Here is a 16388-nt window from a genome sequence, read left to right on the forward strand (position 1 = left end):
CTTACCCCTATCCCACCTCATAGCAGCAAAAGTGTTTTACAATACAATATGAACACAATAAGTACATTGTACTTATTTTTTTATGTAAGTACATAGTAGTTAAGGCCACCTAATATAAAGAGGAACCATATAATTTATATGCAATATATATGAAATAAGCCTCTTTAAAAGAGGAAAAAAGAGAAACCATTTGCTTCATATAGTGAAGTGATTTTTTATTAAAAAAAAAAAAAAGTATATATCTTTTTTTCTTATCAACCCATGCACTTGCTTGAACCCATTTTCTTTCTTCTCTTTCATACTCTTTGGCATGTACTGTACAATGCTTTGTTGATCTTCCTTAATACAGCAGCAATAAAAACCACAGGTCCAAGCTTGCAAAAAACACTGAAGCACATCAACCTTTTAAAAAGGCTTCTGGAGAAGAAACTTCCGGAAGTTGTGTTAATTTAATACTGCTCTATCTAGGCTAACCTGATGCAAAAGTGCTAAAATGTTGACAAAAAGGGCTGACAAAGTGATTTGGTCTCTGGCTTCAATAATTTCCCACAATATTTTTCATCAAGGCTGTAATACCTTTTTTTCAGGCCCTCTTTAGTAGTCCTTGGTGGATAGAGGATCAGACCAAGGATCTCTGAGACAAAAAGCCACTCTACTGTACAAATGTTTAGAAAAGTGTGTTGCCAAGTTGTATTCTGTTACATACATTTGCAGACATTACTGTAGTAATACTACAATTTATGCACTAAAGGTATATACAGATACAGTACATTTGCATTTTGGGGTATTGCAACTGCAGTAGGATGCTGTCTCTACAAAACTGAATAGATCAATTTGACTGTCTGAATGCATTTTAGAGGTATTCAGCCAAGCTGACCAGTATACAATACGTTAATATCTTAGCAAATTGGCCACAGGCATCTCTGCTTGACTGAAAACCTCCATACCTCTGTTACATTTATATAGTAAGAAATCAATAATTCAGTACTCAGTATTTCTCAATTCACTCACAGACCACAGATTTGTCAGTCTGGCGTTATGAAAATATACCACACTTTTTTATAGGGTGGTGTTACACATTGCAAAAAAAGATTCGGATCTTTCAGATAAGCAAGTAGAATGATAATCAAACTGTCTATTATGCAAGGAAACATTTTTACTGCATGCTTTCTCTATGGTGTTATTGTATAAATGAAATGTACCTATAGGCCGTTTCCCTAATCTTATTACTCATACCACCAGTCCCCGATGACCTTGGGGTTTTTATACCAAAGGGTACAGGGGCACAATAGCTGCTAAAAATCACATTATCCTTTAAACATCACAATGACGTTTTACTTGCACCATCAGTTCATTAACACTTATTTAAATGTGATCTCCCCTCTCTAGTGTGACAGAATGGACACAGGGCCTTCTGCATGATTGCTCAGACATTTCCTTCTCTTCCACACGAGACTTGCTGCTCTGTCATGTTGTCTAGCACACTCATACATTTGCTTAGAGCTCCTGAATCTTCCGTCAGTTGAGTCATGAAGGATATGAAATAACCACATGGCACAGCTTTAGTGATGTCACAGTGGGTTTTCATGCCTGAGCTACTGCAGAACAAGCCTATCAGCAGCACATTAATAATACATTGATAATAAGATATGTTGAGCAGCAAATCAACATTGGAATTAAATTAAGGATTTCAATTTTCTGAAGGATTGTAAAATATATTATGCAATATATTTAGAGTTATATATAACACATGTTCCTGTGGCTCAAGTGGTAGAGCATTGCGTTAGCAGCGCAAGGTTGTGGGTTTGATTCCCAGGGAACACATGTTAGGTAAAAACTGTTAGCCTGAATGCATTGTAAGTCGCTTTGGATAAAAGCGTCTGCTAAATGCATAAATATAAATATAATATATAAATATATATATATTTTTTTCCTGTATTTTGTATTAAATAAATAAATAACCTTCCCACCCCATACTTTTATAAATATTTAAAACAAAAATAATAAACGAATGAATGCTTTGAATGTCACTCAGTCACTTTTGTTAAAAGCACCTGGCAAATATAAATGTAGCTGAATATTATGAAACTCATTTAGAGCTACAGTATGATGTGGGTTCTTGCAAACATTTCTAATGGAAAATTGTGGCTGCAACATGTTTAACTGACATTTCTAACAGTATTTCAAATCATTCACACAATTCAGAAAAAACCTTATACATGTTAGTCAGCTTGATGACATTAGGATACATGTAAATCAACCAGCAACAACATTAAATGACAAAAAACAATATATATAAATAATAGTGTTTAATAATGGTATTTAGTATTGAGAAATGGTGTGTGTGTTCGTGATAGTGATTAGTTACATTGCTTCGACATTAGATGAAAACAAGAGACTGTCTTTGTGAGGGAGTCAGCGGTAAAGACTTTTATATCGAAAGAGACTGAAACAGGGTTGTAAACAAGAACGTCATTTCACTTTCAACACATTCCCTGAATCCCAATATTCATACTATCCATCCTAAATATCATGTGAGATCAGAATAAGTATGTGCCAAAGCATAGTATATGGAAAAGTGTATGCCAAAAGTCCCCAGGTGGTCTACTATTTTAGGAAGATTTTTTTAAGCGTGGATCCATGTACACTCTGGCTGTGTTCCAGTCCACTTTTTTCATGCTCTTCACTCGCTTACTTCCCTCCGTCTTGTTTACTCCGTTATACATCATTGATTAAACTGCATGAGTGCCCACTGCTGGTGGAACCATATGAATGGGCTGAATTGGAACATCCTAAGCCCTTGATCACATAGAATCCATGGTCCCACTTTATATTAGGTGGCCTTAAATACTATGTACTTACATAAAAAAATAAGTACAATGTACTTATTGTGTTCATATTGTATTGTAAAACACTTTTGCTGCTATTGAGGTGGGATAGGAGTAAGGTTAGGGAGAGGGTTGGAGGTATGGGTAAGTTTAAGGGTGGGTTAAGGTGTAAAGTATGGGTCAACAGTGTAATTATAAATGTAATTACAGAAATTAAATACAGATGTAATTACATGTAGTTTATATATATATATAAAGTACAATGTAAAAGCATGTATGTACACAATAAGTAATTACACAATTTAAATTATTAATTAAAATGTAAGTGCATAGTAGTTAAGGTCACTTAATATAAAGTGGGTCCGAATCCATTATGGAGTTGGTTTATCGTTTACATTTTTCCCCTTATGAATTAGTTTGGTGCAGCATTCTAAATGTATATAGGTATGCTTGGGCTGTTATAAATCAAATAACAATAATAATAATAATAATATATTATATGTTATAGAGTTGTTTGGGGTGGGGATAAATTAAACACAATCTACGATGACATCATAGTCGTGCTGCATTGTGGTCTATAGAGTGGCCTGAAGCGTGCATAGCAGTGCAAGCAGACTCACTCCCTAAGTCAAAATTGAGGGGTCGAGAGCATGTTCATGTAAACTTCCCTCATCACCTCGATGAAGTGGAATGCACTTCAAAATGGCAGCAGGGATTCCCCTGAGGGTAAATGATTGGTGAAGTTTGCAAGTGTGTGTCTAAAACTGAACTGGAACGCAGCCATAAATGGCTAATATTGCCCACAGATGTGTTACTCATATAGTTTTGAATGGGGGGTAATGCAACGCTCAATATGACTCTTCTGTGTAAAAGAGCCAATTTTTATTAGATACAGTAATTGATTGTGTCACTGTTGCTGCCGTTAGAAGTTCTGCTTGCTATATAAACAGTCAAGGTTCTGAGACATACGCTAAGGATTGCACATGCTAGATACTGGCATGTCTAGCCTGAAATAAAATTAAAAATGTAACACTATTGGAGCATTAGAAACAACATTTATGAGACAATTGTTGTCAGATTTAATTGGTGGTGATTTCAGAATGAAATTTAATCGTAAGCTTGGCAAACAGTTTTGGAGAATTTGATGTTTTCCCATTCAAAGAGATAGGAGCTACACTTGCATGCCCAAGAGGTGTTTCAAAGATGGCTGCCGAGTGACACGACTTAAAGGAACTTTGCCACAATCCATTATATTGGATGCGTTCATCATCTCTTAAAGTGACCGCACCTTATTTAGTTACTGGCTGCTGTAATGTTAATCCAAGAAAATGAAAGAAAATCACTCACTGCTCTTGACTGAATAACTTTGTAGTTTTAACAGTCAAACCAAAAATTATTCAGACACCAGGTATAATTTTTGATATAGATGGCAAAACTGTAATAATGTGAGAAATGTTAAAGGTGTCTGAATAAATGTAGGTTTGATTGTATATTTCATTTTTACATTGAAGACTATTCAGTGCTATTTTACATTTAATTGCTTGGTTTCTGTACCTTGACACCTACAAACTTGAAAAAAAAAAAAAACTCCAATGTGGAATTAGTTTATAGCTTTTTCAAGCAATTTATGATGCATTTTGGAAACAGGAGATGAGCCCCTTTTCTAATGCACCACCTAGCTTGATAAACCACTTCTCAAAGACTTACTGTTTGTCAATTTTATTTGGGTAACACACATATTCTGAATGCCTTCAGCAGAATTCGAATGAGCCATTTTAATCTAGATTAATTTCAAAATGTAAATGTACATATATTTATATATCGGCTCAGAAACTGTGGAGGTAAATCGAATACATTATTCTACATGAGTCTGAAATCAACTGTATTATCCCAGGATGATTTATCCTGCTGTGTTGTTTCCTGAGCCTGGAGCACATCCCACTTGTGCAATGTAGGTGCTGTCAGGCTCCATAATGTCTCCTGGTTTTTGTTCTTTTCCCTTTCTTCTTCCTCCTGTTGTTGTTTCTCTCACCTCTCTCATTTAGTCTCTCAGGGGTTTTTATTCTCGAGTCACCTCAACAAAGCGGTGACAGCTCCAACCATTCAAACTCCAGAGGAGACTATAAGTGTGTGTTTGTGTTAGTGTGTGTATGTTTGAGAGTGAGTAGGTTACATTCCAGAGGGAGCATTTTTGTGTCAAACACACTCCTAAAAAACTACTGTACTTGTTTAGGCACATATAAAATATTACATTTATCTAGATTTAAACAAACATTCATTATGTGCCTCGATATAAATATTTTATTTATGTTTACAGATTTATTTATTGAGTTTAAGTCTATTTTCCCCAAATGTACTCCAGCTAGTAGGGCAGTGTGGAATAATACAAATTTAAAAAAATCTCCCAGGGACTTTGGAACAAAAGATACAGAAATAGTGAAAGCTGTTTCCCTGCTTTTCAGGAAAGACAAGCCTCGCAGAAATATGTTTTGAGAAAGCAAATGCTTAGTAGCAGAGAACAAAAAGACAGATTGCAGCTGAAAGCTCTCAGACCTTCTAAGTAGGTGCTCACTTCCTTTCATGCGGATTTTGTATCGAAACGTAACAGTCTGTAATAGCTCTCTAAAATCGTTCACAATCCACATATGAAACAAATATCTACTTTTACATTTAAATTAGCACACTTTCAGTTTGTGGCATTATGGTTTTGCAATGTTGGACAAATTTACATGTTTAATAACACATTATTTTCAGACTAAATCAGGTATTTGTGATCCTTCACAACATTGTTAGTACTGTAACATCATTCAGTAACAACCTTAACTGAAGGCTGTATGACATGGTAACATCGTTATATATTAAAAAAAAAATGTAACATTGAAATTAATTGGTTTTATTTCTGAATCAACCAAAATACACTAATTTATACCAACATAAAGCTCAGGTTATTAATGTAACCTTGGTTCCCTGAGAATGGTTTACTGACACTTTTGGGGAAACTCTAATACTGAAGCCGGATTTGTTCTTGTTTGTGATCGTGTAGCTCCCATTGCATCGCTGATGCTTTTGAGGAATGCATCCAATGGCACCGTGCTATAAGCAAGTGCACAACAAAGCCATTTTGTGAGCCCAGCCCCGGAGCACTCTCACTGAGGGACCCTGTAAGCATGAGCCAATAATGAGACCCAAGCCATTTAGGCTGAGGACTATGTAATTCATAAGGGGATTAGGTAGAATTACGTGGACAAAATCCATGCCTGTAGGGCAGGGATGTCCACTGGGGAAGGTAGACGGCGATGACCAGCCAGCTGACATACAAATGTCACCAATAAAAATTCGCTGGACCAAACCCAGGAGGAGGCCATTCCTCTGTTGGACAGGGCCCTCACACCTATAGGGCACTGCAAGCCAGCGTTCGCCAAGGCTAAAGCATCCACTATCCAGTGTGTCCCTGCTTTGTAACTGGCAGCACTTTAGAGCGGCCTCCAAAGCACAAAAAGAGCTGCTCTGAGTGCCTAAACAAACCAGAGCATTCAACATGCACTGTAAGATCCTGAACCAGGCAGAGTGGATTGGGACCCTGCTCACCATCTGAATGGAGGACCGCCAGAAGTGTGATGAGTTGTGGTCTAAACAGAGTGGAGGCACATAGCCGTGTCTTGGTTTGAGGATGAGTCTACAGTCGTTAGAACCAAAACAGGATTAGCCAGCACTGAGAGAATGATTCGCTGTGATTGCTGCCACATACTCTTAGAGCGTGGTAGGAGTGTGTCCCTTATCCAGCAGCTCTTGTAGAAAGCTAGCACGTGGGGCATGTCAGAAGAGGATCAGGCCTCGCTCCGTGCTGCACACCAGTCAGAGAAGACTGACCATTTATGGGCAAAGAGATGTATCTAGACTGAGCTATTGCTTTCAAAATGGTATTAGTTACACTCGTGGAGAGCTGCAAAGACTCCTGTCGAGGGGTCAAACATGAAGGTCCCACAGCTCATTTCCTTCTATGGCGGTGGGCAGCAGGCTGAGCTTCTTTCTTCTTTGGCTTCTTGTTTGTATTGTTGACAAGGATGATCTTTGTCACTGAAGGAGAAAAATTCGGAGAAAATGGTGCTCAAAGTCAACTTTTATAGAGGTTGGCTTCTCCCCTTTTGGCAGGATGAAGTGCCTTGCAGCTACGCAAACATGAACAAATCAGGCTTTAGTATCGGAGTAAACAGGGGTTTCCCCAAAAGTGTCAGCATCACAATGGGAGAGACCGTTCAAAAGGGAACTAACTTTTATGGGTTAATATGTCTTTAAGGAAACACTTGCAGGTTACCATAAATCGAGAGAACGAACTAGTAAATTGTGCACATGAATTAGCAAATTGATGGATCGAATTAACAAATCGAGGGAATGAAATAGTAATCGTGTCCACGTTTTAGTACATTGAAAATGTAGCTTTTTCATTTGCCATCACAACAAAAAAGTACTTTTTAAAATATATTCTAATAGAAAACAGTTGCAAAATGCATTCGTCGCCCTATTAAAACCACAAAATAACCAAACATACCAGGTTTTAGTAGCTTAAATCCTCATCTATAACTTCATATGTCCTTTGTCTACTTTTCTTTCTGTTAGGCAAGTTCACATGCATTGAGGTACGTTTTCACCTGGAAAGACAGATGGGCTACTACCTGATCCAGATGTACATTCCCAGTCTGCTAATCGTCATCCTGTCCTGGGTCTCCTTCTGGATTAACATGGATGCCGCTCCTGCCCGTGTCGCCCTGGGAATCACCACAGTGCTCACAATGACAACTCAGAGCTCTGGATCCAGGACATCCTTACCTAAGGTCAGAGTGCATGCAGTATTAAAACAAGTCTCTTTTTCACATTTGTAAAAAAAAAGGATCCTGCATCACTGGTCAGAATTGGGGTATAAGTTCTACTAGCAATTCTACACATCTCTTTTTCTGCCATTCATTCTCAGTTATCATTTATTAATGCAGCCCAGAGTGGAATGTGCAAAGTGGATCCATGTATGAAAGCAGGCATTCTGTGTGTATTGCATATGCGCATGAATGCAACATTGTTATGCAACACAATTACACATCCAGAAAATAGGCCTTTTTACCAGGCAGAGAATTATATCTGATTCATAGTGGGGATAAGGACAATATCCAGACGGATCCCTATGCTGTTCAATAATAAAATGACTGGGCTGTTATGTAGGCTTTAATGAAAAGGCAAAGGCTAACTAAGGTATATGAAAACAAATGTGTTTGTGTCTATCTGTCATGCAGGTGTCTTACGTGAAGGCTATTGATATCTGGATGGCGGTGTGCTTGTTATTTGTCTTTTCTGCCCTATTGGAGTATGCTGCAGTCAACTTTGTTTCACGGCAACACAAAGAACTCTTACGATTCCGACGGAAAAGAAAGAAGTCCGGCAAGGTATGGACTGAATCCTCACTATGAAAGATAGATTGCATCCCTGTGTTTTGTCACACACATGTGTTGACACAGAAGAGTCATGCTCAAGTGTTAACAAATTTGTCTGTTACCCATTAAAGTCATGAAAGGTAAAGAACGTTTTGAAGCAAGTTTATATAAATGCTGATGCACGCCAAGTGAAGCAAGTAATTGTAGTGCTTTGAAAAACATGACTGTGAGTGTGATATTGCTTATAGGCATGGCCATAACCAGGGTTTAAAAATTGGTGAGGTCTTGGGTTTGGTTAAGAATTGTGCTATTATAACCCCTACAAATACAACTAATTATATTCACTAACACTTTAAAAAAGACTGACATGTAGATGATTGTGAAAGATGTTTTCTGTTTTGGAGGGATGAACAATTTGAAATTACACCATTTTATAAAAATGTTATTTTATTTTATACAAATGTGTTAATACTTTACTATGAAGGTTAGGGGTGGATAATTTTATCAGTTTGTTATTAATTATTCAACTATGCATATTGCTGTTGTAGTTTTTATTAATAACCATTGCTATGATTACTTTGTCTAGTGCTCTTGTGAATGTTTCTAGCTTGACTTTGTGAAAATGTAATTACTATATTTAACAAAATAGCATAGACTTCTTCATGAATAGAGTTTGCATATTTAACTTTTTTGATTACTGTCAGTTTAAGTACTGTCAATGCTGTCTTGCCAGATATTGCTACAAAAGCAAATAAAAATATAAAAACAAATAAAAATAAAAATGAAATTTAAATCTTTTGAAAATAAGATAAAGGTATTGCTAAACCGAAACGGCAACTTCCCACTTCATTAACTTTCTAAAGCGTCTAATTATTAAGTAGAAAAGATAAGTTCAAAGATGCTTAATAAATGTATCTGGTCTGCACCCTCACTCACAACCCTCTCAAGCCCCACTTACTTCACCAGCTTCGGGCAGCAATCATTTTCTCATATCATGGATGTTAAACATTCTTGCAAAGTGTCTAAACTGAATTTTCTTGCTCTGTGAAAGAAAATAATTATTTTTAATGCCAGGGTAGAACTGTGATTCTCGGTTTGGAGTTAACTAATTAAATAAATTATTCAATGACTCACTCCTATAGACAGCCACTTGTTTCATTTCAGAATGAATCGCTGTTTTTGATCTTTTCAATTAAATATTCAATGATTCACTTTTAAAGACAGCCACTCAATTGTCTGGAATGTGCCAACAAAGATAAGCATTTGTTACGAATCGCAAATATTTAGGGTTTAGCGTTAAATATAATTCTCTAAAATATTTTATAAACAGACAAATTATTTGTCAAGTTCAATTAATGGTAATAAAAGATAACTTTATGCCAAATTACTTCATAAGCAGATAACTCTTACACATTATCATATAATCACCATAACATATATATTTTTTTAATCATGTCAGTAATAAAACATTTTTAAAAAGGCGATAAAAGGTAAATAAATAAAATAAAATAATAAAAAATAATAATAAAGCCTATTAAATAGTCTAGCACCTAGAAGGTTCAAAGAGAAAACAGTCGCATATTTAACTGGTTAGTATAACTTCTAAAAAGAGAACCCAATAACATTCACACAGCACTAAAACAAAAAGTGAATTTAAAAATCCTTAGTGAAGAAGTTTACCCTGAATGAGGGGAAACTGTCACTGAAATTGGAGTTGACAGTAAGTGAAGCGGATGATTGGGAAACTGTCAGAGTTTCTGCACCTTTTTGACTCTGCTCAGATAGATTCTAAGCACACAGACAAACACAGATTAACTGATTGAATGTGCATGTTTTGGCAGGAATTGTTTGAGTTGATGTGATGCTAGGAGCTATGGTGTTAAGTTTGAAAAACTGGTAAAGTTAGAAAATTAACACCCTTGTAATTTTTAATGATTGTATAACACAGTTAAAATGTACATTTAAATCTATCGATTAGAGTCAAATTTATTTACACTGGAATTACACAAACCAACACATTGTTAGTCTCACACTTATACAACACTGGCTCCTAGAGGACAGAAGTAGTCAGTGTGTCCTTATTGCATTCCCAGCAACTAACCAAACATATTGCACACATTATTTCAAGGCTGAAGCCTGATAACTAGTACAAAGGTCAGACTGATATTTAGATCTTAATATATACTTAATATCGCATGTGACCAGAGATGTTATTTCCCCTCACAGTATGGAGCTGGAATAATATTGGCATCATAATATGAAGCTTACTCAGTTTAATATTCTGACAATTTTTAGAGAATTATTATTATTATTATTATTATTATTATTAAAGAAACGGTGCAAAGTGCATTATGTTCAAGGGACATTGTAAAATGCATGGGCAAGCAGTTCAGATTCACCACAATATTAGTTGCTGCAAAGATGAAAACACTTAATTTCAGAATAATACACATTTGCTTTTATGTAATTTCTTTTGCATGCCTGTAATATTATATCTGAATGCCACTTCTTGTTTAATATTTATTTTATTTATGTATTTATTATTTAAATTGCATGATATCCTGCATGTGGAAAACCTTTATTATATTAGTTTGCATGCTTTGTGTTCTTCTCTCTTCGATCCCACTGCTGTGCTGAAATACTTGTGATCAAACATTTGATGAGGAGCATACCCAGTCATTGCATCGTATCAATGGCCTACGCAGTGCCGAGCCAGTTTACGGATCAATGGGCCAACTCAACAAATACAATGACAGGGTAATGAGAGAGCACAGCACTTCATCTCTGTCCATGCCTTTGACCGATGAGTTCATTATACAGTCACTCCCATTCCCTATCATGTATCCATGTTCATTCAGGTCCATCTCTCATAAAACAGTATGTGACACTATTTACCATTCAGATAAGTAGTTATAATGTCAAGATTAAAATAGCAATTTGAGTATTTTATAAATCATATGACTATGGATTCATATGATACAACTGTAATCTAGTTGTTTCCATTTTTAGAACCTTACATTACAGTAAGCTTCAGTTTTTAAAAAAAAAATTATAATGAAAGCTTTTGTGTAATTTAATGTCTACATACCATATGCTACTAAATTTAGGTGTATAAATTTCACATACATATACTATAAACAAACATAAATTAACAATAAACAATAGTGTGTATGTATGAATGTATATATATGTGTAGGGGTGTAACGGTACACAAAAATGGCAGTTTCAGTACGTACCTCGTTTTTGATGTCACCTTCGGTATGGTTTCAGTAGTTCAGAAAATCAGCTGCTACATCAGCAGTAGCATAAGCATGCATCATGGTACTTTGAAGGATCATATAACACTGAAGAATGCAATAATGCCTGCTAAAAATTCAGCTTTGTTATCATAAAATAAAATACATACAATTTTCAGTATATTCAAATAGGACATAGCTATTTCACAATATTACGGTTTTTGTTGTGTTTTTGATCAAATAAATGCAGCCTTGATTAGCATAAGATACTTCTTAAGGAATTAAAAAAAAAGAAAACCTTACCATGAAATTTACCAATGAATTTTAGGACCACTAATACATATATAGCATCAAATTAATAGACAAATTAATTTAAATGTACAGTATATTTGACAGATTATATTTATACTCAAGATAAATTACATATCTTTTGATTCATATGATCTTGTTGCATTCAATTAATGCTCCAGTTACTAATGCAATCTTGGTTCCCTGAGATAAGGGAATGCATGTTGCCTCGACACTCTTATAAGGAAACTACTGTTGACTCTGATACTGAAGCCTGATTAGTTCATGTTTGTGTAGCTGCATGAACCGATGGTACTTCAACCTGCCAAAAGAGGAGGAGCCGACCTCTAAATAATTTGGTTCTAATTTCATCAGAATTTTTCGACTGAAATGACAATCATCGATTCATGTACAGCCTTGTAGCACGGCAGCTTATGTTACACTCATTCCCTTATCTCTGGGAACCAAGGTTATGTTAGTAAACGGAGCATTTCCTTTCAAATGGTTTCTCCCGTTGCATTTACACACTTTTGGGGAACGCATCAAATAACGCCATGCTATAAGCAAGTACAGAACGAAGCTGCTCTGTGAGCCCAGCCTCGGAGCAATCATACTGAGGTTGCTCCTGTAAGCACGATCCAATAATGAGACTCAAGCCGTTTAGGAGCTGCTCAAAGGGAGGGCCTCGTAGGTCCCTAAGGACTATAGACAAGTCCCAAGTCGGCACAGTATGAGGACAAGGCGGATTCAATCAATTGGATTTCTGCCAACTGTTTGGCAAGCACACAAGAGAATGATTCGCTGTGATGGCTGCCACATACACTTTGAGCATGGAAGGTGTGTGCCCCTTATCCAGCAGCTCTTGTAGAAAGGTTAGCATGTGGGACACGTCTCAAGAGGATAGGTCCTTGCTCCATGCTGCACACCAGTAAGAGAAGGCTGAACATTTAAGGCCATCAAGATGCCTTGTAGACGGAGCTCCAGCCTCCGAAATTCTATTAGCTATACTCGTGGGGAGCTGTAAAATCTCCCGTCAAGGGGCCAATCATGAGGGTTGCACAGCTCTGGTCGGGGATGCCAAATCATGCCCTTCACTTGCAAGAGAAGGTCCTCCCTCAGTGGTATTGGCCAAGGGTCTGCCAATAGCAGTTGAATCAACTTGGGGAACCACATCTGGTTCCTCCACAGTGGACTCTGAGCAGAGGAGGACTGAGCATCTGACTTTCCTGACCTGTCTGATGACCTAAGGTAGCAGGACAACTGGGGGTAAGCTGTCTTGAAAAGCAGATTGGGCGGAGAAAGTTGGCCAATCCACCTCTGCCTTCCCGAAGACAGACTAAATAATTTGAATCATTTGGGGATGTAGTCTCCATTCTCCTGGAGCTACCTTGTCCCTGGACAACATGTCTACCCCCTACTTCAGTGGGCGTGTTGTCCAAAAGGACCAGGAACGTGGTGCCCCTTTAATGCTGGTAGGAAGGTTTTAGGGCCAGGAAAACCGCGATCATCTCAAGGCAGTTGATGTGTATGCCCTGCTCCAGGTTTGACCCGGAGGGGGACAACAGTCTGCCCTCATAAAGAGCTCCCAAAACCCGAGTAAAAGGCATCTGCCGTGACCACCTTCCATCTGGATGTTAGTCCCAATGGGATGCCTGATTGAAACAGGCGAGAGGTTTTCCAAAGGGCCATTGCTCTGAAGCAGAAGTGGGTTAACCTGAGATGAAAATGTCCCAGGGCCTTGGCCAGTGCTGAAGGGGCTGCATGTTAAGCAGGCCCAGAGGATGGCTGACATGAGGCAAGCATACTTTGGAAAGCCCTTAGTGGACGTGAAGTTCCTATGATGCCACTAGTCGCTGAATAGTCAAGGAGCGTTCCGGAGTAATCCATGCCTGTATTCAGGCAGAATCGATAACTGTCCCCAGAAAGGCCATTCTCTAGCTAGAAGACAAAGAACTCTTAGCTAAATTAATTCTCAACCAAAGCACTCCAGGAAGCTGAGTTCAAAACGCAACATTTGTCGTTCAGTTCCAGTGAAAGTCTTTATGGTTTATTAGTGAAAAAAAAGAAGTGATAAATAGATATACTTGTGTTTTATGGGTTTGATTTCATGTTCAAACAAAATAATTTTCCTTATTCCACTAAAGTCTTCTTTATTTGTCTGAAATCATTGTTGACAACAAAACAGATTGTGAATGATCTTTGCAAAACAAAATGTTTTCACATTTTTGTTACCTATTTTGGTTAGCAGGGCAGTATTTAGGCAGAAACACCCCATAAGTAATTTAACATGTTAGGTGCATTATAAAACTTAAGCAAATTGCTAACATTGTAATTCATTGTTCGAATTATTATCTTAAATCCCACAGTTTCCTATAAAGGAAGTAACAGGTTCTGTGAATGTAGGAGTACTAGAGTCTTGATACCTTCTCTTTCTGTATCCTTTCCTTTTTCTAAGGAGGAGGATGTGCAGGAGAGCCGGTTGAGCATCACGCCCAATTCGGGGAAAGACGGAGCCGTGCCCAAAGCTGCTAATAATGCAGCCACAACAACCTCTATCCCAGCCCTTACTGCCAGCAAGAGTCATGAGGAGATGAGAAAACTCTTCATCGACCGAGCCAAGAAGATTGACACTGTGTCCCGTGCCGGATTCCCACTGGCCTTCCTGTTTTTCAATATTTTCTATTGGGTTCTTTACAAAATCCTTCGCCACGAGGACGTGCACAAGCCATAGATGGAACATACAGTGTTGCACCTTGGGAGGTACGGTAGTAACACAGCAAAGCTGCATCAATGAACTCTGATGTTATTACTTGCGTGCAATGTTTCCTGCTGAGGCCTATGCTAAAATGACTATGAAAAACTGTGATGTCAAGGACCGGTGGTTATTTCAAATCTTTTTTTTTTTTTTTTGTGTTGTACACCCAAATACGGACACTGCGCTCACTATGCAATGGATAGGCATCCGTAGGGCCTCTGACACACCTGTCCCGTAACTATAACAAATGTGGTCAGCACTTCCACACACCTGTTTAACACAGAAGCACAGTCCGATACTGACTACAGCCCCGTGTAGTGACAGTTATGTGTGTCTAGCACTGGTTTTGTCAACTCTGTTATTTTACAGCTTTACTGCCAATGTTCTGTGTTGTATTTTTGATATACAGCTATTGATAAATTGCAAGAGTGCAAAAGCAGAAATGTATATTATACAGATATCCAAACACAAACTACTATTGTTGATTATTTTATAAAGACGTGTTGAATAGTTTTTATTAGCATTTTGGTCAGCGTAATGTATACTCAATCATTTTACACCAACCTGATTGATGACCAGCTCTAGAAACCAGCATCCAGGCCAAAATCATTCTGAGCTTAAATCTCAAGAATGACTCTGAACCAGCAACAAACAATATTCTGTTTACAGCAAGCCTATGAACACCTTAAAATTAACTGCTTCAAGGAAACACATTTTGAAAACATTAATAGGTAGTTTACTGTCATTAACCATTAAGAAATTGAAACAATCCTTCCAAGTCCAAGTCCAATTCAAGTTTTTTTTTAAACAAAAACATTATTTTTCGAAAACCATTGCCAGTCACTTCAAACTAATGGTGCCACCACAAAATAATGTGGCTGTGGGTGAATTCTATGAATAGAATGAATAGAAAAAAATAATTAAAGGAGGGATTGTTAGGACAATGTTGAAGTGAGACTAGTCCTCATTTTAAAAAAAAAACAAACAAAAAAAAAACAAATATATATATAATGCAAGTTTGTAAGTGAGACTTTTAAAATGACTCAAAATTAAGAACATAATTTGAGAGGTTTTAAACTAAGATAGCTGCATGTATGGTGAAGAATTCTGAATAGAATTTTCTTGAATGATACTAAAAGAGAACAAAATGTAATCCTGACTTTCCCGGGCGGGGTATTGCAAATGCAAAAACATTGTATTGAAATATAATCACTGTTTAAAACAGTTAAAATACTTGGACCAAACTTTCTTAAACCTCTCCCAACATCAACATTTGTAATTCATATTGTACAAACATTATTAAATGTTATGCATGAATTCAAGTCTATTTTCACCGTTTTCAATGTGCATTGGCCAGAAGTCATCATTTTCTCGCTGCTATTAAAATAGGTTATATAGGAGACATGCTCCTCTGTATACATCTGTAAATACTTCTGCCAAACTTTACAATGTCCGTATTACACAAGTACATACAGCTAATGGACCAGCTATAATAGCCTACTGTGTCTAAAAAAAATTACAACAAAATATTTTACCTTTGTGTTTATTTAAAATGGTCAGTAACCATTTAACATAAACGCTGTAATGTAAAGTTATTTTCAAATGTTTACTGATGGGCCCTGTGAGAAAGACGGAAAAATAAATGTTTATAAAAGCATCCTTTGTCTCTTGTTCATTTGGGTTACGCACTCCACGTGTGTGGACTTGTACACTGCTCAACGGCCGCCAAGGGCATTAAAAAACGAAAGCGGGGAGCGCTCACAAAATTGCTAGTAATCATCACTTTGGTTTAAATGACAGTTTGTAAAACGACACTTGGCCATCTGTGTTTACCGTAGTAATTCTCATCTACACGCCCCCT

The 16388-nt window shown here is 37.2% G+C and overlaps 1 protein-coding gene across 1 annotated transcript in view; it reads left to right on the forward strand.

The window, feature by feature from the left end:
* The window catches only part of LOC113113495 (glycine receptor subunit alpha-3-like), a 52349-nt gene extending 36123 nt beyond the window's left edge, over nt 1-16226 (forward strand). Inside the window, exons 7-9 of the mRNA XM_026279744.1 lie at nt 7446-7660; nt 8111-8260; nt 14228-16226. Of these exons, the coding sequence (XP_026135529.1) occupies nt 7446-7660; nt 8111-8260; nt 14228-14503 (641 nt within the window). The 3' untranslated portion in view covers nt 14504-16226. The remainder of the gene's footprint in view (nt 1-7445; nt 7661-8110; nt 8261-14227) is intronic.
* Nucleotides 16227-16388: the final 162 nt, after the last annotated feature.

Source organism: Carassius auratus, chromosome 1 (assembly GCF_003368295.1).
Source record: "Carassius auratus strain Wakin chromosome 1, ASM336829v1, whole genome shotgun sequence".
NCBI lineage: Eukaryota > Metazoa > Chordata > Actinopteri > Cypriniformes > Cyprinidae > Carassius > Carassius auratus.